Source organism: Stenella coeruleoalba, assembly GCF_951394435.1.
Source record: "Stenella coeruleoalba genome assembly, chromosome: 13".
NCBI lineage: Eukaryota > Metazoa > Chordata > Mammalia > Artiodactyla > Delphinidae > Stenella > Stenella coeruleoalba.
The window spans coordinates 25,828,501-25,850,395 of record NC_137159.1 but is presented as its reverse complement, the minus strand read 5'-3'; the positions used below and the strand labels follow the sequence as shown (position 1 = coordinate 25,850,395).

Here is a 21,895-nt window from a genome sequence, read left to right as displayed (position 1 = left end):
ATGTGTGTCCTCCCCTTTGGGGATGGAAGGAAGTCTGTACCCATTTTTCTCATTGAGTTCCCACCCCTAAAGGGGAAGACAAAATTTAGTCTGTTCCCTTTGGAGCTGTGGCTGACTATACTGATGGGTCCATTTGCGGGCCCTGCCACCCAGGTCCTAGGCCAAGTTTCAAAGGGGATGGAGACTAGAAATGGCTTTATCCCTACAATCTAGTGGGACCTGAATTAAGTAACACTGTCAGCCATAACAATATCCAGGACCTTGCTGACATGCCTGGAACACTGGTTTGACCTCTTGGTTTCTACAATTGCCAGAACATACTTTGTGAACATGGTATAGGGCCACTAGTTGTACTCCCTGGGGCTTGCCTCTGTAGTTGCTTTAGTTCCCCTCAGTTTGGTGTCTCCCTATTGAGAAGACCTCTATTTAATCATTTAATTTTGGTTCTTTTCCTCTCCTCACAGGCCCTATTGATATTGTCAAGGTACCAGCTTACCTGAAATTATAATGTCAATGATATCTGCTGCATCAAAAATGAAAACTTGAGAAAACATATGATTCACTGTGCTCTTATGTAGTGTAGCTGATGCCCTATTATTGAGGTGTTTAAGTCTTTACACTGAAACTAACTGGCCCTTGCTGTCTGGGCTTAATCAGGCTCAATTTTCTAACTGTGGTGGTTACTTTTTAGAAATTCTTTTCTTACTCCTCATGCTTACATGGAGAGCCTCATCCAATCCTCCTCCAATCCCTAAACCTCAGCTACTCTGTATTCTGATGAGTTTCCAATCTAGAGTCCTAATCCTAGACTAGGATAATTATTATCTATATAATATGTCTTTTGGGGGGTGTGTACTTGGATTATCTCTGGCTCTGGAAATGTCGCTGAAACTCCGTGAAGGAAGAAGAAGGTGGACATGTTCTTGGTCTGTTCCATTGTTATGCAGCCAGGCTTTGAAGAAAATCTCCATGCTGACAATATCATTGTCTATAGTCTGAAGGTCAATATCAGTTCCCAGGATAGAACTCTCTGCAGAAGAAAGGGAAACAGTGGTTAAAGTGTTTAATTCTTTAATTACAAATTTTGAAAAATATAAAATATTAAATGCACCCATTTTTGGATCCATCAATTCCACCTCTAGATATCTAGCCTAGAGACGTTCTTGGACAGTACACAAAGAAACATATGCGAAGATGTTCAGTACAGCACTGTTGTGATAACAAATAATCAAAACCCCAAACAGGAAGCAATTCAAATGCCCATCAATAGGGGAATGTTTAAATAAATTATGGCACAGACTGTGGAGTATTATACAGCTGTTAACAAAGTAAAGCTAAATGTACTGACATGGAAAGCTAGGAGATAGTAAGTGAATAAAGAAAGTTCTAGAACAGATGTATGGTATGGACCCATTTATATAAAAATAAAACTGTTAGCCTAAGTGCATACATATGTATGGAAATGCCTCTTACAAAGCTCTGGAAGGCTATTATCAAACTCTTAATAGTGGACAGGAAATAGGGCAGAGTTCTGAGATACATTCACTTTTTATTATTCATACTTCTATAGTGTTTGTATTTTATTGTATTCATGTATTTCTTGTATTGAATATTTTTAAAAACTCTAGAATATAAGAACAGCCAAAAATAATATAGCAATGCAAGTTAAATACTTAGTTAACAAGGGGGACTTCAGTTTTATGTTGTTGTTTCACAGTGAAAATGTATTCAGTTATTATCTCTGTTATAAAAAAAATAAATTTAAAAAAGACTAAAAGAAAAAAAGATGAATTCCTGACCTCCACCTTCTGACACAGATTATACAAGTTTGCTATTGACATACTATATCTCACAAGTGTGATTAGCAGCCAAGAAGACAGGGATGGTCTGGTGGAGTGTGGTTTGACTCCAAATCTGAATCTCCAAATGAGAGTAGGTAGGTGGGGTAATGAGGCTTTGATGGTCTACTTCCTTCTTTAGGCAACACTAGCTCAGGAATTGGGATCTAGGTCTGGAGGTAAAGTTTGTCAGTAAAAGCCAAGTATAAGGTGATGGAGGAAGCACTGAGAGAGGAAATGAGACAAGAGCTGGAAAGAAACTGAAGAGGAGCATGACTTTTTTTGCCTCACCATGAGGGACTCTCTGAAATACTTTTACAAAGGGCCTAAGAAAAGCCAGTTGCTCCAATGAATTAACTTCTATGTATGACTCATGGACCCCAAGGAGAAAGCTGGTTTATTTCTAGAACAACATTCCTGAGGACAAGTCTGCAGAGGTGGCAGACTCTCCACAGGAAACAAAGGGCTTCAGTCCAACGTATTGGCACCCAAGCAGGGAAAGTGTGGTGAGACTTAAGTGACTTCATATTATATTTATCGACTTATTCTGTGGCTGAAAAGGGGCACCAAATGCATTTCTCTTCGACCAGTATAATTAAAACTGTACCATCAGCTGCTCTCGCCCTCTGTGACGGACCACATTCTGCCTATGGAATGTGTATCTCTCTAAATAAACTCGCTTTCACTTAAAAAAAAAAAAACTCTACCATCTTCTGTGGATAGTTATGAGGGTTCATTAGCTTACTAGCTATTTCATTCATTGCATCAAGCAATAATATTAATTATGTACTACATGGAAGATGAAATAATATACAAAGGTATATGATATTCTTTGCCTTAAGGAGTTTATAAAGCAACATTATTCTTGACCATTTCTCCTTAAAATCTCATCTGCTCTACTATGTTTTCAGGTACTACAGTGATAAATGTGAAGTCATTGTCAAAGAAACGTTCCTCATGAGTGAAGAGAAATGTTCTTTTTAATAATGTGAAACTTATTGTGTCATAGGAAAAACAAGAAGTAATTTTTCTGAGCCTGGACTTCAACTTGAGTAAGAAGTATGGAAATGACTGAACAGCTTCTCTTCAGAGAGGCAAAATGGTTATTAAAGCATAAGGAGGCAGATAAAGAACTAAATAAATGAAATTGAACAAAGGATCTCAAAAAGTAGAGAGGATAATATTGCCCCAAGTTCAAACAACAGAATTTTGGATAAGACAAATAAGTGTTTTTTTTCTCCCCAGGGAAAGGGTTGAAGATTAGAAATTCCTACCATGGGCAGTACATGGGGACAATAGCAAAGTTGAGAATCTGGAAATAAGAACAATAGGTGTTTCCTCAAATAATTAAACAATAAAATCAATACAGAGTGATGAGGTCTATGAAAAACAGTCACCTTAAAAAAGGAGAATGGGGATTTCCCTGGTGGCACAGTGGTTAAGAATCCGGCTGCCAATGCTGGGGACACGGGTTCGATCCCTGGTCTGGGAAGATCCCACATGCTGTGGAGCAGCTAAGCCCGTGCACCACAACTACTGAAGCCCACGTGCCTAAAGCTCACGTACTGCAAGGAGGAGTAGTCCCCGCTCGCCACAACTGGAGAGAAAGCCTGAGCACAGCAACGAAGACCCAACGCAGCCAAAAATAAATTAATTAAATAAAACAAAACATATAAAGATTAAATAAATTTAAAGAAAAGGAGAATGGCTTACAGACCAGAGCAAGATTTGACTAGAGCCTATGGATGGTACTGGCTTATCTAAAGAATGAATGTGTCCATTAGAAGGGGTTGGCCAGAAATGGAGCACAGAGGAAGGGAGCAACAGTGGCAGATGCTGGCAGCCATCATCCAAGTGTGGCTCAGAGGAGAGGGAGTGCTGGCTCAGTGAGGCATCCTGATGGCAGGATGTGTTTGTCAAGTTTCTGTTCTTCTTGATGATTATAGTGGTTATGGTTCTTCCTCTAAAATATTCTGGCTAATACTTTAGTCTTGAGCTTGATAAGGTGACTCTATCTCCGAGAGGATGTTGATAAAATCAACTTTCTGATTCTGTAAAGCTGAAGAACCAGGCCTGAAACATGTTGCCTCTGTGAAGGAAAATGCCAATCTTCCCTACAGACACTCCATCAATGTTGCTAAAGTTCGTTCCAACTTCTTTTTTCTCTTCCAGTTTTATTGGGATATAATCGACATAGAGCACTGTGTAAGTTTAAAGTGTGCAGTATAATGACTTGGCTTATGCACATCATGAGATGATTACCACAATAAGTTTAGTGAACATCTATCATCTCATAGATATAAAATTAAAGAAATACAAAAAAATTTTTTCTTGTAATGAGAACTCAGGATTTACTCTATAACAACTTCCATATATAATGTACAGCAGTGTTAATTATATTTATTATGTTGTACCTTACATCCCTAGTACTTATTTATCTTATAATTGGAATTTTGTACCTTTTGACCACCTTAATTCAATTCACCCTCCCCCACCCCCTGCCTCTGGTAACCACAAATCTGATCTCTTTTTCTATGAGTTTGTTGGTTTTTGAAGTGAAATTGACTTACAACACTATGTTAGTTCCTGGTACACAACATAGTGATTTGATATTTCTATACATCCCCAAATGAACATCATGGTAAGTCTAGTTACCATCTGTCATCATACAAAGATACTACATAATTATTGACTATATTCCCCATACTGTACATTTGATACCTGTGACTCATTTATTTTGTAATTGAAAGTTTGTACCTCTTACCCTCCCTCAGCTATTTCTCTGCTCTCCCTACTCTCCTCCCCTCTAGCAACCACCTGTTTGTTCTCTATATCTATGACTTTGTTTCTGTTTAGTTAGGTTTGTTCATTTGTTTTGTTTTTTAGATTTCACATATACGTGAAATCTGACAGTATTTGTCTTTCTCTGTCTGACTTATTTCACTTAGAATAATACCCTCTGGGTCCATCCATGCTGTTGCAAATGGCAAGATATCATTCTTTTTTTTTCTATGGCTGAGTAATATTCCATTGTGTATATATACCACATCTTCTTTATCCATTCATCTATTGATGGGCACTTAGGTTTCTTCCGTATCTAGGCTACTGTAAATAGTGCTACAATGAACATAGGGGTGCATATATCTTTTCAAATTAGTGTTTTTTCTTTGAATAAGCACTCAGGAGTGGAACTGATGGATCATATGGTAGCTCTATCTTTAATTTTTTGAGGAAACTCCATACTGTTTTTCATAGTAGCTACACAAATTTACATTCCCACTAACAGTGCATGAGGGTTCCCTTTTCGCCACATCCTTGTCAACATTTATTATTTGCTGTCTTTTTGATAATAGCCATTCTGACAGGTGTGAAGTGATTGTGATGTTGATTCGCATTTCCCTGATGATTAGTGATGCTGAGCATCTTTTCATGTGCCTGTTGACCTTCTGTATGTCTTCTTTGGAAAAATGTCTATCTAGGTCCCTTACCCATTTTTAAATTGGGTTGTTCATTTAAAAAAAATTATTTATTTTATTTATTTATTTTTGGCTGTGTTGGGTCTTCATTGCTGTGCGCGGGCTTTCTCTAGTTGTGGCGAGTGGGGGCTACTCTTTGTTGCGGTGCACGGGCTTCTCATCTAGATGGCTTCTCTTGTTGTGGAGCATGGGCTCTAGGCACACGGGCTTCAGTAGTTGTGGCTCGTGGGCTCTAGAGTGGAGGCTCAGTTTTGGTGCACGTGGTTAGTTGCTCTATGGCATGTGGGATCTTCCCGGACGAAGGTTCGAGCCCATGTGCCCTGCATTGGCAGACGGATTCTTAACCACTGCGCCACCAGGGAAGCCCCGGGTTGTTCGTTTTTTGATGTTGAGTTGTATAGGTTCATTGTATATTTTGGATATTAACCCTTTTTCAGATACATCGTTTGCAAATATCTTCTCCCATTCAGTGGGCTGGCTTTCCATTTTGTCGATAGTTCCCTTCACTGTGCAAAAGCTTTTCAGTTTGTCGTAGTCCCGTTTGTTTATTTTTGCTTTGTTTCCCTTGCCTTAGGAGACATGTTCAAAAAAATATTGCTAAGATTGATGCCAAAGAGCTTACTGCCTGTATTTTCTTCTGGAAGTTTTGTGGTCTCAGGTCTTACATTTAAGCCTTTAATCCATTTTGAGTTTATTTTTGTACATGGTATGAGAGTTCTTTCCAACTTCTTAATCTACAGGTTCTTGGAAGAGCCACAGAGCAGAGCTTCTTCCTTTGAAAAAGTTCTCAGGTAATCGCCATAGAGGCGCTTTGCTTCAGATTTGAGGGGACCTTCTCACATCATCCAAGCTAAAGACTAATGTGTAAACCAGAACACTTTAGAGAGAGAACTCCTTTTCCGTATTCTCTGCCACTGGTCCAGGCAGCCATTTCCTTGTGCCTGGATTATGGCAGTAGCCTCTTAGCTGTCCCATCAAACTCCATTCTTTCCCCTCTGGTACTTCTTACTACCAGTTAATTTTTCTAAAACATAGTTTCATCAGATCCTTCCTTTCCTAAAGAGCACATACTGCCTTCCTGCTGTCATCTTTATTCCCTTCACTCATTTTGTACCACTTGCTGCTACTCATTATTCCTCAAATACCCCCATTCTTCCCTTACTCTGTATGGCTCATATCAATACATTCCTCCTCTTCTCTGCCTGTTGAGAACCTATCAACACCCCCACCCCTCCATCCCTCAGCTCAGCAGCTTGCAGAGAGCTGAAGATTAGCAAGTGCCTGTTGAGTTAAACAATTGCTCCCTCCTCCTCAGCTCTCATTACTTTTTCCTGTAACTCTTGGGCTTCAACTGAGCTAGTCTCCCTGCCACGTGACTTCCTTCCTTAGTGCTTTTATTACTCTTGTCAATCCATGGCCTGCAGCTCCTCCAGGTTCCAACTCAGAACTGACTTTGTCCAAGAAGTTATGCTTAATTATATCCTCCCTATTGGTTTTAATCAGTACCTCCTGGGTATCTGTGGACTCCATACAGGCAATACTAATTATACTTGTTACTTTGTTTCTCCTGAAGGGTTTTCTTAATTTTTTTTGAGTTTATGAAAGGTGGTGGAATGTAGTGGAAAGACCAGGGTTTGAATTGTGGCTTGAAAGTTGTTAGCTATGTGACTTTGGGCAAAGTGGGGATAGCACAACATATTTCATAGTTATAGGAGGCATAAGAAGTGAGATGATTACCTGCATGAATGGCATGCAGTAGGTCTAACAAATGGCATTTTCTTCCTTTTCTCTCATCAACAAAATGATTTGCTCTTATAGGAAAAGAATGTGCTTTCCTTTTTTAAAATTCTTTTTTTCCAATCACTTATCTCGGTGACTTTCTCCCTGCCACCAACATACGTAAGAACATCAACACCTGGTCCTGTGTTCTTCACAAATATAACTAAATGTACTAAACCTGGGGAATGGGAAGGAGACTTCTCAGACGTTGAAGAACAGCTTCCATATTGACTGTCTAGCAGGGACTGGTCACACTGTTATGAACTAGAAAGGTTACTGGAGTGAAGGTGGCGGCTCTGAGTGTCTGGGTGTTCCTGACAAAAGAAGGCCTAGTCTGTTGCAGTCTAGCTGCAGCTGGCATTCACATTCAGTTTTTGGACCTACCCTGCCTCCCTGTGGCCATAAGCAGTGACATCCTTCACTGGGCTAAGCTTTTCTGGAAGAGGCACAATAATGGGAAAGACTAAGAAAGCCTAAAGGTAGTAAGGTAATGCCTAAGGCAATCCTTTTCAGAAGTCAACCCTAAAATAGTGTTACAAAATTGAAATGTGTTTAAAATGGGAGAATTTAACACTTTAACACATACTTACATATATAATGGCTATATTTCTCTCTTGACATAGAATGTCTAAAGTAGAAGCCCAGGAAAATGATGCTCCTGCACATCCTCCCCAGTCCCACAAAGGTCTTGACCTATAGGCCAAACCTATTTCTTTCTATTTTTTATTTTTTTTGCGGTACGCGGGCCTCTCGCTGTTGTGGCCTCTCCCGTTGCAGAGCACAGGTTCTGGACGCGCAGGCTCAGCGGCCATGGCTCACAGGCCCAGCCGCTCCGCGGCATGTGGGATCTTCCCGGACCGGGGCACGAACCCGTATCCCCTGCATCGGCAGGCAGACTCTCAACCACTGCGCCACCAGGGAAGCCCCCTATTTCTTTCTAAATGACCATCATGTCACCCGTCCTTGGGTGTTATGGATGGGCTTCAGGGGTTCTGGGAACCCCTGAAATTGTATACAATTTTGTCTATATGTGTATAGGTGTATTTTGGAGGGGTGGAGGAGGGGGATAGGACCTTAGCTTTTATCAGATTCTCAGAAGAGCTCTGTGACCCCAAAAATGTCAAGAACCACTACAGAAACTGTATAATCATGGTACCTTAGCCTTCCTGGGTCAGTTTACAATCAGTGCTGTGTACCCTGTGAATACAGGAGTGGCTTCAGGATGTTAACAACTAGGATAAGTAATCAGAGCAGACAAAGTTGGCTCAGGAACAACTGTGCAGAGGCATTCAACCACTGTCTTAAAATCAATAACTGCAAGGGGATAGTCTCTGACAGCTCAAAATGTTAGGGGCAGTCTAGCTTGTCTTTCTGAGCTCATTTGCCTCATTTGTGGTGGTAATGATTGGACCCTGGGAAAAAGGAGAAGCCCCTTGAAAGGAGGTGGCAGGGGTAGTGGGGGTTAAGGCAGCGTGTCCTCTGCAGAGAAGTGAGCACAGGACTGACCAAGTGGTGATCATCTTCCTAGGGCCCCAGTCTATAAGTAGAAGTGTAATGAGATAGAGAAAATTTATTTCCCAGAACTATACCCTCCCAGGGAGACTACTGCTGCCATTCATTCATTCATTCACTTATTCATTCATTTAATTTGTCATTCAAATAATTATTTATTTAGTGCCTTCTATGAGCTAGGCACTGCTTGGTGTCAACAAAGAAAAAGACAAATTCTCTGCTTTCATGGTTTACCATTCTAGTGGGAGAACAGAAAATAAACAAAACAGAAAAAAATTACAGATAATAATAATGAAGAAAAATAAATCAGGATATGTGTGTGTGTGTGTGTGTGTGTGTGTGTGTGTGTGTGTGTGAACCTTTACCTTGGCTGGCCAGGGAAGAAGTATGCTCTAAGAAGGTAATAGTTGAGCAGAGACTTGAACCAAGTGAACGACTGAATCATGAAAACATCTGTGGGAAGACTGTTCCTTATAAAGGAATCAGCAAGGTCAAAGGTCTTGAAGTGAGAATGAGGTTGGTATACTGGAGGAATAGCAAGAAGGCTAAAGCAGAAGGGAGGAAGTGAGGACTGACACAAACTGCTGGGGTGAAGGATGAGACCCCCACAAAGGAACACACTCATGTAACAACAGGTAGTCACTACACCTATTTCTAAGAAGGGTGGGCTTTGGCTCTGCTTAGGGAAGTGTGCAAGACTGGGCAGAACAGAGCCAGTACTCCTTTCCTTTCTCTTCCTCTTTGTAGCCTTTGGCTCCTAAACAATTGTTGAATTAGTATTTTAAAAATATTTGTTTGAAGGTGTGCCGAACTATTAGCTTGTGTGGGATGCCCACGTCTCAGCCCAGGCCTCCCACACATGCTTTCCTGTTCTGTGGTGGTAGTGGGCAGTGGTGGAAAGACGGGAGAGGAATCTGGGAGTTCCATGAGCAGAACACAAGCAGAGATCCCTCAGCTTGTAGTGGACATGCCTCTTTTCCAGCCCTAGTCAGCTACCCAGAGAGTTTTATGATGGAGGGTCAAGGCGGTGCAGGCTAAGGTGGGCTAAAAAAAAAAAAAGGCTTGACTGTTAACTAAAGAATGAAATACTAATGATTCACGATGGATGATTTACATTATTGGAGACAAAATAGGGACCTGTGGGCACCTCTAGCTCTGAGACATGTCCTAACCTAATTCCAAATATTTCGGCCCTTAGTAAGAAGATGAATTAGGAAAGAAAATGTTTCCAGAGCAATTACTTTGGCTGGGAAAGTAATCTTCTCAGAATTGCTTTTTCTCAGGCCTGTGTGTTTCTAAGGGTGAAGAAGCCTGTGATTGGTGGTAGGGACTTCTCTAAGGGAGAAGCTGCACTGCATCCCCACACATCTGGAGCTGTGGGAGCAACATCCTGTGACAAGGAGTTGACAATATTCCCTGCCATCCAATCTTGCTTTTTTTTTTTGGCCGAGCTGCATGGCTTCTTAGTTCCTGACCAGTGATTCAACCCAGGCCCCCTGCAGTGGAAGTGCAGAGTCCTAACCACTGGACCACCAGGGAATTCCCATCCAATCCTGCTTTGAGGTGCCTGACTTGCCCTGCCCTGGCTAGCCCAAATAGAAAGGAGATCCTGCAGGTGCAGTAAAGAGGGTCTTGGTTATGGAAGGGTGTCTCTATGCCTGTGGATACCAGATGTAGCACCTTATCCACCTCTGCACCCTCAGCACTAGCACAGTGTCTGGAATACAACAGGAGCTCAGTAAATGCTGCACTGCACAGAATGAACTAATCTTAGCCATTCTGCTCCTAACTTGCTCTGTGATCTTAGACCAGTCACTTCATCTCTCTAAGCTCAATTTCTTCATCTGTGAAGTGGGAATGATAATAATACCTAGGCTTAGTGTTCATTTGAGTAGGAAATGATGGCACCTGAAAGCACTTTGTAGACTTTAAAGCATCATGCAACTATAATGGATGAAAGATTAGAAAGCTGCCTCCCAGCTGTCTACACATGAACATTTTAGTTACTAAATGCCAGTGCCATTTCTTTCTTTCTTCTTTTTTTGGTGACATTTTTCTCTTAAATAACGTATATGGGGCTTCCCTGGTGGCGCAGTGGTTGAGAGTCCGCCTGCCGATGCAGGGGATACGGGTTCGTGCCCCGGTCGGGGAAGATCCCACATGCCGCGGAGCGGCTGGGCCCGTGAGCCATGGCCGCTGAGCCTGCGCGCCCGGAGCCTGTGCTCCGCAACGGGAGAGGCCACAACAGTGAGAGGCCCGCATACCGCAAAAAAAAAAAAAAAAAAAAAAGTATATGATTCAAGGTGTAAGAAAAAATATTTTATTTATGGGTCTCAATTAGCTCTATTTTCATTTTACTGAGGAAAAAATGCAACCCACCTGCGAAAGGGGTTGATCACTACTGATTGAGATTTACCAAAATCTAAAGCATAGTTTGACCTGGGAAACACTATACATAGAAGGTATTTTAAAAGCCTTTTCCTGCACAAACTAATTTACATATTCTATAAACAAAAAGCATTTAATGTAAATTGCAATGCAAATTAGAAAAGTGGACTGGGAAGAAGTGTTTTGATAGGCACTGAGGTGGGGAAGGAGAGTAGGGAAATGGTTATTTAGGAAAAGAAGGAAGTGGGGCTAGGAAGGCATTAAATCTGTTGGTGAGGGCCTGAGAACTAGACCAAGGAATTTTGCCTCTTTAATGCCCAAATGAGCTGAGAGATCTACTCTGAGATGAAAACAAAAGTAGGAGGAACCAAGAAAGAATATAACACTTACTGGGGAGTTAGGTAGAGTAAGGAAATGTTAAAAAAAAAAAAAAAAGGCACAGAAACTGAAGAAAGTCCTAAAACATATCCTAAACAACAAAAATAAAAATCTAGAAAGACTGTATAACAGCTTTGTAATCCTGTATATATGTATGCATTTTTATATTGTTAGAGGTATATCTTCAGGGTATTGGAGTTTTAGAAGTGGGAATGGTGAGTCAAAAGTAAATGCCTAAGTAGCTTTGTCATCTCCAAATGTGTTGTACCACTGTGCCTTCTACCGGCAATAAATGGAAATGTAGCCTCACCAACAGAATGTGTTGTCATACTTTTTAACTTTTGTTGATCTAAAGGTGGGAGATGTTGGTGTAGTCTTAGTTTTCATTTTTCTAATTATGAGTGAAGTTGAGCATATTTTTATATGTTTAAGGACCATTTAAAATATGTTTTGAATTATCTGTTTATGTCTTTTGTCCATTTTTCTATAGGGTTTTTGGTCTTTTTTTTCCCCTTGAATTTTTTAAAAAATAGATCTTTACTGGAGTATAACTGCTTCACAATACTGTGTTAGTTTCTGTTGTACACCAAAGTGAATCAGCCATATGCATACATGTGTCCCAATATCCCCTCCCTCTTGAGCCTCCCTCCCATCCTCCCTATCCCACCCCTCTAGGTCATTGCAAAGCATGGAACTGATCTCCCTGTGCTATGCTGCTGCTTCCCACTAGTTAACTATTTTACATTCGGTAGTGTATATATGTCGATGCTACTCTCACTTCGCCCCAGCTTCCCCCTCCCACCCCGTGTCCTCAAGTCCATTCTCTATGCCTATGTCTTTATTCCTGCCCTGGAACTAGGTTCATCAGTACCATTTTTTTTTCTTTTAGATTCCATATATATGCGTTAGCAGGAGGGTTCCCTTTTCACCACACCCTTTCCAGCATTTACTGTTTCTAGATTTTTTTGATAATGGCCATTCTGACCAGTGTGAGGTGATACCTCATCGTAGTTTTGATTTGCATTTCTCTAATAATTAGTAATGTTGAGCATATTTTCATGTGCCTATTGGCCACCTGTATGTCTTCCTTGGTGAAATATCTATTTAGGTCTTCCACCCAATTTTTAATTGGATTGTTTGTTTTTTTGATATTGAGCTCCATGTGATGTTTGTATATTTTGGAGATAAATCCTTTGTTCATTGTTTCATTTGCAAATATTTTCTCCCATTCTGAGGGTTCTCTTTTTGTCTTGTTTATTGTTTCCCTTGCTGTGCAAAAGCTTTTAAGTTTAATTAAGTCCCATTTTGATTATTTTTCTTTTAATTTCCATTACTCTAGGAGGTGGGTGAAAAAAGATCTTGCTGCGGTTTATGTCAAAGTGTGCTTTTCCTATGTTTTCCTCTAAGAGTTTTATAGTGTCTGGTCTTATATTTAGGACTTTAATCCATTTGGAGTTTATTTTTGTGTATGGTGTTAGGTAGTGTTCTAATTTCATTCATTTACATGTAGCTGTCCAGCTTTCCCAGCACCACTTATTGAAGAGGCTGTCTTTTCTCCATTGTATGTTCTTGCCTCCTTTGTTATAAATTAGGTGATATGTGCGTGGGTTTATGTCTGGGCATTCTATCCTCTACCATTGATCTGTATTTCTGTTTTTGTGCCAGTACCATACTGTCTTGATTACTGTAGCTTTGTGGTATAGTTTGAAGTCAGGAGTCTGATTCCTCCAGCTCTGTTTTTCTTTCTCAAGATTGTTTGGCTACTCGGGGTCTTTTGTGTTTCCATATGAATTGTAAAATTTTTTGTTCTAATTCTGTGAAGAATGCCATTGGTAGTTTGATAGGGATTGCATTGAATCTGTAGATTGCTTTGGGTAGTACAGTCTTTTTCACAATATTTATTCTTCCAATCCAAGAACATGGTATATTTCTCCATCTGTTTATGTCATCTTTGATTTCTTTCATCAGTGTTTTATAGTTTTCTGAGTACAAGTCTTTTACCTCTTTAGGCAGGTTTATTCCTAGGTATTTTATTCTTTTAGTTGCAATGGTAAATGGGATTGTTTCCTTAATTTCTCTTTCTGATTTTTCATTGTTAGTGTATAGGAATGCAAGAGATTTCTGTGCATTAATTTTGTATCCTGCAACTTTACCAAATTCATTGATTAGCTCTAGTAGTTTTCTGGTGGCATCTTTAGGATTTTCTATATATATATTTGTCTTTTTTCCCCCTGAGATATAAATTGCAAACACTTTCTCCTAGTTTTGCAGTTGTCTTTTGACTTTGTTTATGGTGATCTTTGCCATGCCTAAGATTTTTACTTTTACATAATGAATTTTTTGTAGTTAAATAAATTATTGCACCTGGATTTTGAGTCATAGGTAGAAAACCTTTCCCTATGCTGAGATTATAAAAAACTTCACCAAGGTTTTCTTTAACTACTTTAAAAATGTCATTCTTTACATTTATGTCCCTGATCCATTTAGAATATTTTCTAGATGGCTAACCACTTGACCCAGACAATTTGTGAACCATCTTTGCTCTAGTGATTTGTCACCTTCATTCTACACTAAATTTATATATGTACTTATGTCTATTTTTGGCTACAATCAATATTTGTACTGTGCTAACTAGTGCTCTAGTGCTAGGTATAAGATAGGCATGATTTCAGATAGAGAAGCAGCCAGATTGTCCTAAGGTTGGGTGGGGAGCAATATAAGTCATCTGCCTAGTAAAGCAGGGGTGTGTTTGTTTCTGAGTGTCAGGGGATGAGGGGGAAAGAAGAGGAGGAATGAAGAGTTGGGATTTAATTAGAAGAACTTCTTTTAAGTCATAATCTCCTAAAGACACAGAGAGAAATGATGAAAAACTTGACCTTATTAACCTGAACAGAAGATGGAAGAAGAGGTAAAAAGAAAGAACCAAACTGATCAAGAGTGAATAAGGGCCTTCCAATCTGGTTAGGTTCCAGTACCTAACAAACTGATCTTCCTGTAAATAACAGACAAACTCTGGATAGTATTAAAAAACAAAACAAAACAAAATAATTACCCGAGGGCTCTTGAGACTGAACAAAGATAGGTTTGTGAGGGGAGCTGAAACTTGGAGTAAGTGACCAGCAAGGAATGAGTTCCCCATTTTTTGCACCTTTGCCCTGAGGGTAGCCTCGATCACAGCTGTGCAGGGGCAACAAAAGCTTCAACAGAAACCCCTCTGTCTTTCACTGGCATTACCAGGGGAAGCAGCCTGGGGCAACCAGAGCCCCTGGAGAGCGAGGAATACATCCAAGGAAGGAGAAAGCCAGAGCCAGAGAGCCTGAAATTATGTATTTAAACTCAGTCCAGGCACCTAGCTGAACCTAGGTGGGACAAACTGAAAGCAGTTCATAGTTTAGGCTTAAAGAATGGAACTGAGATTTGAGTGAGGGGCCTACTACAGGCCATGAAATGTTGCAGTTTGAGTCTAAAGAAGTTAATTGTCTGCTAAAACAAATAATTTTCAGAGTAATACAATAGATTCCAGAGTCTATACAATATAATATTCAGAAAATACAATCCAAATGTTTTTGGCATACAGAGTCAGAAAATATGGCCCAATTTCAGAGGAAAAATACAGTCCACAGATGCAAACCCCAAGATGACAAAGATGTTAGAGTTAACAGACAAGAACTTTAAAGCAGCATAATTAAAATTATGGTCATAAGGAATGGAAAATATGTTCATAATGAATGAAAAGATAGGAAATATCAACAGAGAAATAGAAAATATAAAAAAGTACCAAATGGAAATTTTAGAACTGAAAAGTACAATATCTGAACAAAAAATTCACCACATGAGCTTAACAGCAGACTGGAGATGAGAGATGAGAGTCAGTGAATTTAAAGGTAGATCAATTGAGATCATCTGATCTGAAGAAGAGAGAGAAAAAAGTTTGGACAAAACAAACAAGCAGAATACCACAGAGCCTTGGGGAACTGTGGAAAAATTTAAAAAGGTTTAACATGTGGTAATTGGAGTCCCAAAGGAGTGAAGAGAGGGAATGAGACAGAAAAAAATTTGACTAAATAATGGCAGCAAATTTCCCAAATTGGGTTGAGAATATAAATTTACAGACTAAAAAAGCTCAGTGAACCCAAACAAGAAATCTGTGCCTAGTCACAGCATTGTAAACCTGCTTAAAAACAAACATAAAGAGAAAATTCTTGAAAGCAGCCAGAAAACCGATCCTTTACACAAAGGGGAAAGTGATTTAAGGACTATGACTTTTATTGAGCAACCATGGAAGGCCAGAAGACAGTGGAGCAACATCTTTAATGTGCTGAAAGAAAAGAGAATCCTGTCAGCCCATAAGTCTATATATAAGAAAAACCTCCTTCAAGAATGAAAGTGAAATATACATTTTCAGAAAATAACAGCTAAGAAATTTGTCGTTACCAGAACCAAACTACAAGAAATACTAAAGTTCTTTGAGCTGAAGGAAATGATACTGAAGGGAAAGCTGGATCTTTAGGAATGAATGAAGAACACTGGAAACAGTAAATATAAAAACTATTTTTCTCTTAGTTTCTTTAAAATACACATGATTGTTTAAAGCAAAAATTTATAATATTGCTTTGTGAAGTTTATAATGTGTATGTAATACGCACAACAAATACAACAAAAAGACAATGTGTGTGTGTGTGTGTGTGTAGGGGATAAATGGACCTACATAGTTGCAAAGTTTGTATATTTTCCATGACATGGTACTATGTTAAGTCTAAGTAGGCTATAAACAAGTTTAAAAATATATTTTAATCCCTACAAGGTTTCTATATTTTATGTGAAGTACTGTAATCTTGAGGTTTCTACATTTTATGTGAAGTTTACTATATTGACTCTAAGTAGACTTTGAAAAGTTAAGATTGTATAATGTAATCCCTATAGAAACCACTAAAAATAATGCAAGAAAATTAGCTAATGACAATAGATAAAATAGAATTCTGAAAATGTTTAATAATCCAAAGAAAGCAGGGAAAAGACGAAGAAAAATCAGAGAGGACAAAAAAATAAAATAAAATGACTGACCTAAATCCAACCATATCAATACTTATGGTAAATGTTAATGGAGTATACACTCCAAAAAAAAGCAGAGAAGAGCATAATGGATAAAAAGCAAGACCCAATTTTATGCTGTCTATAAGAGATACACTTTAAGTATAAAGACACAAATGCGTTGAAAGTAAGTGGATGGAAGAAGATTAACCATAAACACGGTAAGACCCATGAAAAATAAAAACGTATGTCCAGGGCTTCCCTGGTGGCACAGTGGTTGAGAGTCCGCCTGCCGATGCAGGGGACACAGGTTTGTGCCCCGGTCCGGGAAGATCCCACATGCCGCGGAGCGGCTGGGCCTGTGAGCCATGGCCGCTGAGCCTGCGCGTCCGGAGCCTGTGCTCCACAACGGGAGAGGCCACAGCAGTGAGAGGCCTGCGTACCGCAAAAAAAAAAAAAAGCAAAAACGTATGTCCATACAGAGATTTGTGTACAGACATTTGTAGGAACTTTAGACACTACAGTCAAAAACTAGAAACAACTGAAACATCCATTAACAGCAGAATGGGTAAACAATACGTGGCATAGTCATACAATATACTACTACTCAGAAATAAAAAAAAAGCTAACAACTACTTGTTGATATAAACAACATGGATGAATCTCAAAATCTAAATGAAAAAAGCCAGACACAGAAGAAGTATATACCATTTATATGATCCCATTTATATAAAATACAAACTAATTTACAGACAAAAAACAGATCAGTGGTGTATGCCAAGGATGGAGAGAGGGATTGAGTGTAAAGGGGCAAGAGGAATCTTTTGGGATTGATGGAAGTGTTCTGTATCTTGATTGTGGTGATGGGCATATACAACTGTCAAAACTCATTGAATTGTACACTGTGGATGCAACTTACAGTATGCAAATTATTCCTCAAAAGAGGTGAGGAAAAAATTTAAAAGACCTAATTTTCAAATAACTTTAGATTTTCTATGGAACTCTAAAAAATATTCTTCAATTCAATTTTTGCCATTTTTCTGAGACCATGGTTTCTGTTAATAAACGTCTCTCTGTGTTAAAAATCTTTAGGTATTAAATAAAACAGTGGTTCTAATTTAGTCTTAAAGCCATAGGGACATGACTTTAATGTAGTTTTCAAAGACAAGCTCAATAAACAGCTGCATTTTCTGGTCTATTTTTGAAGACAATGAAAGGAGAAAAAATCAATAAGTGGAGTCTGACAACTGTACTGAAGCATGAATCATAGAAAAAGTTTTTTTTTTTTTCTGGAACACTTTAGGAAGCAATGAATCTTTATCTTCTATGTTTGGGTTGTTAACATTTGGTGTTTCCTGAGAACACATATGGATAAAATACCTTTCCAAAAGAGCTTGACATCAATCCCTAGCAAAGACTGGGAGGAAATATTAAACAGATGGTTTGTGAGCACTTAGAAAGGGAACCTGATATCCTTGTGTACCAAGGCTGAGAAATGGAGGCTGGTTGACAGCATCATTAAGATGATTTGTAAATGGTTGAAAGACTTACATACCCAATGAGTGCAGACTGCTGTCAACCTGGACAGATGCCCTCTGGATGCCAAAATGCATTGATCACAGTGGCCGTTTTAGTTTTGTCATATGTATTACTTAGTCATTCTTTGGAAAGCCATTATAAAATTTTTTATATGAAAATGAATACATGCAACATATATTTAAGCTATGAAGCATAACAGCAAAATGAACACTCATGAAGCCTTTATTCAACTTAAGATGTAGATCATTGACGCTACTAAGATATCTATATGCTTTGCCCTGATCTTCTCTAAGGGAAACCTTGCTACACTGAATTTTTAAAAATCATTCTTTTCCTTTTAAAACTAGTTTTTTTATTTTAAACAAACACGTTAGTATTTTGTTTTGCTTGAGCTTTATAAAGAGATATCTTATTGTCTATATCCTTGGTTATCTGCTTTTTTTCCTCAATATTGAAAAGATTTATCTACATTGTTGTAGGTAGCTGTGGTTCACTCATTTCCACTTTGTGAATAAACCTTGTAATACTTATTCATGCCTCATTCAATGGACATTTGAGTAGTCTAATTTCTGGCCTTTTAAATAATGTCACTATTCACATTCTTGTACATGTCTCCAAGTGCACATTTGTAAAAGTTTTTCTAGAGATATTCTTCTAGGAATTCTTCTAGGGTATTGTGACTGTTACTTTACAATAAAATGACAAGTTGTGAACCAATTACATTCTTTCTGTCAGTCTATAAGAGTTTCCATGCTCTGCTATTGCCAACACTATAGTGAGACTTCTTAATTTTTTGCAAACTAGTGGGCATAAAATGGGATATCATTGTTTTGTGTTTCCCTGATTACTAATGAGGGTGAGAATTTTTCTTATGTTTATTTTGAGATTTCCTCTTCTGTGAAATACCTGTTCAGATTTTTTGTTTATTTAAAAATTAGATTGTCTTTTTAAAAAAAATTGGGTTTCAGGCATTCCTTATTCTGGATACCAACTCATTATTGGTCATATGAGTTGTAAATATAGTTATGACTTGTCATCACTTTCTTCATGGTGTCTCTGATGGACAGACATTCTTAATTTTGAAGTAACCATACTTACCAATCTTTTACTTTATGGTTAGCAAACTTTATTCCTCTTCTTTCCTACCTTTGGTGATAAAATTTTCTCCTATATTTTCCTGCAAAAGTTTTAACTTTCATATTTAAATCTTTAATACATTTAAAATATAGTATTGTAAATGGCATGCAGAGGGATCAAATTTCATTTTTCCCATACGGAATACTGATAGTTCCACTATGATTTAATGACTAGATCCATCCTTTCCATGCTTTGCCATGTCAACTCAGCCACATATCAAGTTTTCATATAATATGGCTGTCTGTTTCTGGGCTCTCTCATCTGTTCTAGACTGGACAATTTGCCTTTCCCTGTGTCAATATAACACTGTCTTAATTAGAACAGCCTTTTAATCATCTTAATATCAGGCAAGGTAAACCTTTAGCCTTAATATATATCTTCGCATCTAATATATATATTAGGATCAGCTTGTCAGGTTCATTAAAAAACTGATAGCATTTTGATTGGAATTGCATTGATAGATCAATTTGGGGAGAACTGAATCCTTATGATATTGAATGTTTCTATCCATTAACATGCTCCACTTAATTATATCTTCTTTAAGGTGCATCAGTAAAGCTTTAAACTATTCCCAATAACTATTCTATGCATCTTTTGTTAAAATTCATTTCTAAATACTTTACTTTTTTATTACTGTAAAAGGTATTTCTTTAAAAATTGAAGTTTCTAAGAGTTTGTTTCTAATTATAGAAATGCTATTGACTTTTTTTAAAAACATTTTTATTGGAGTATAATTGCTTTACAATGTTGTGTTAGTTTCTGCTGTGTAACAAAGTGAATCAGCTATACATATACATATATCCCCTCCCTCTTGTGTCTCCCTCCCACACTCCCTATCCCATCCCTCAAGGTGGTCACAAAGCACGGAGCTGATCTCCCTGTGCTGTGTGGCTGCTTCCCACTAGTTATCTATTTTACATTTGGTAGTGTATGTGTCCATGCCACTCTCTCTCTTCGTCCCAGCTTACCCTTCCCCCTCCCACATCCTCAAGTCCATTATCTACATCTGTGTCTTTATTCCTGTCCTGCCCTTAGGTTCTTCAGAACCATTTTTTTGTTTGCTTTTTAGATTCCATATATATGTGTTAGCATACAGTATTTGTTTTTCTCTTTCTGACTTACTTCACTCTGTATGACAGACCCTAGGTCCATCTACCTCACTACAAATAACTCAATTTCCAGGAAATGCTATTGACTTTTGTATGTTTATCTTATATCCAGCCAACTTGTTAAACTCTTACTAATTTGGTTATTAATGTAGTCAATTAAATATGTTTCAAATAAAAACAGTTTTGTTTCTTTCTATTCAATCTTCACACCCTTTAGTATTTTTCTTATCTTACTAGGCTAGGACAACTATGCTGAATCAAAGTGGTGATGGGGCATCCATGTATTATTCCTGATTTTTGAAGGCAATCCTTCTGGGTATTCTTGGTTATAGGTTATTCCCTTTCACCACTTTAAATATATTGTGCCACTCCCTTCTGGCCTGAAGAGTTTCTGCTGAAAAATCAGCTGATAGCCTTATGGGAGTTTCCTTGTATGGTATTTGTTGCCTTTCCCTTGCTGCTTTTTAATATTCTCTCTTTATCTTTAATTTTTTTCATTTTAATTACAATGTGTCTTGGTGTGTTCCTCTTTGGGTTAATCCTGTATGGGACTCTCTGCACTTCCTGGACTTGGGTGACTGTTCCTTTCCCAGGTTAGGGAAGTTTTCAGCTATTATGTTTTCAAATATGTTCTCCGCCCCTTTCCCTCTCTTCTCCTTCTGGGACCCCTATAATGCGAATATTAGTGCACTTGATGTTGTCCCAGAGGTCTCTCAAACTGTCCTCATTTCTTTTCATTCTTTTTCTTTTTTCTATTCAGCGGCAGTGATTTCCACTACCCTGTCTTCCAGATCACTGGTTCATTCTTCTGTAGCATTTAGTTTACTGTTGATTCCTTCTAGTGTATTTTTCATTTCAGTTATTGTATTCTTCATCTCTGTTTGGTTGTTCTTTATATTTTCTAACTCTTTGTTAAAAACTTCTAACTTCTCACTTGTACATCCATTCTTCTCCCAAGTTCTCTGATCATCTTTACAATCATTACTCTGAACTCTCTTGGGTAGATTGCCTATCTTCACTTCGCTTAGTTCTTCTGGGGTTTTATCTTGTCACTTTGTCTGGAACATGTTCCCCTGTTGCCTCATTTTGTCTAAGTTGCTATTTGTATTTTTATGTATGTGTTAGGTTACTTTTCTTGACCTTGGAGAAGTGGCCTTCTGTAGGAGATGTCCTATGCATCCCCTCAGCATACATTCCTGTTGTCACCCATGTTATATGCTCTACGGGTTCCCCCCACGAGGGCTGTGTGGGTGCTTCTGTTGTGGTGGGCTATGTGGGCAGTCTGGTAGGCTTTGTTGGTCCCTAGCCAGGTTGGTTGCCAGGCCCTGCCTTGTGTGGATGCTACTAGCTGCTGGTTAGTGGGTTCTGGTCACAAGGTGGCTAATTATAGAACCTCAGGTGGCCCCGGGGCTAGTGCTGGCTCACTGGTGGACAGAGTCAGGGTCCAGAAGACCCTAGGTCTGTTGCCTGCCCACTGGTGGGTGAAGCCAGGTCCTGAGGTTAGTGCAAGTCTATTGGCAAGCAGATCCAGGTCCTGGAGTCTAGCTGCAGGGCCCAGGGATCCCAGAGCTGGTATCATATTGCTGGGGAGTGGGTGGGGAGGGCGATTCCTGTCACAGTTGGGTATGGGGTCTGGGGTGTCACAAAGCTTGTGTTGGCCTGCTAGTAGGCAGGGCTGGGGCCCAGCTGATCCTAGGGTAGGGTCTGG

At 38.9% G+C, this 21,895-nt stretch overlaps 1 protein-coding gene across 2 annotated transcripts in view; it reads right to left on the bottom strand.

Moving 5' to 3' along the window:
- M1AP (meiosis 1 associated protein) overlaps positions 1-21,895 on the bottom strand; it is an 85,723-nt gene that overhangs the window by 23,518 nt on the left and 40,310 nt on the right. For both annotated transcript variants that reach the window (XM_079940317.1, XM_079940316.1), the window contains exon 5: positions 857-1,030. In XM_079940317.1, coding sequence (XP_079796443.1) covers positions 857-1,030 — 174 coding nt within the window. The remainder of the gene's footprint in view (positions 1-856; positions 1,031-21,895) is intronic.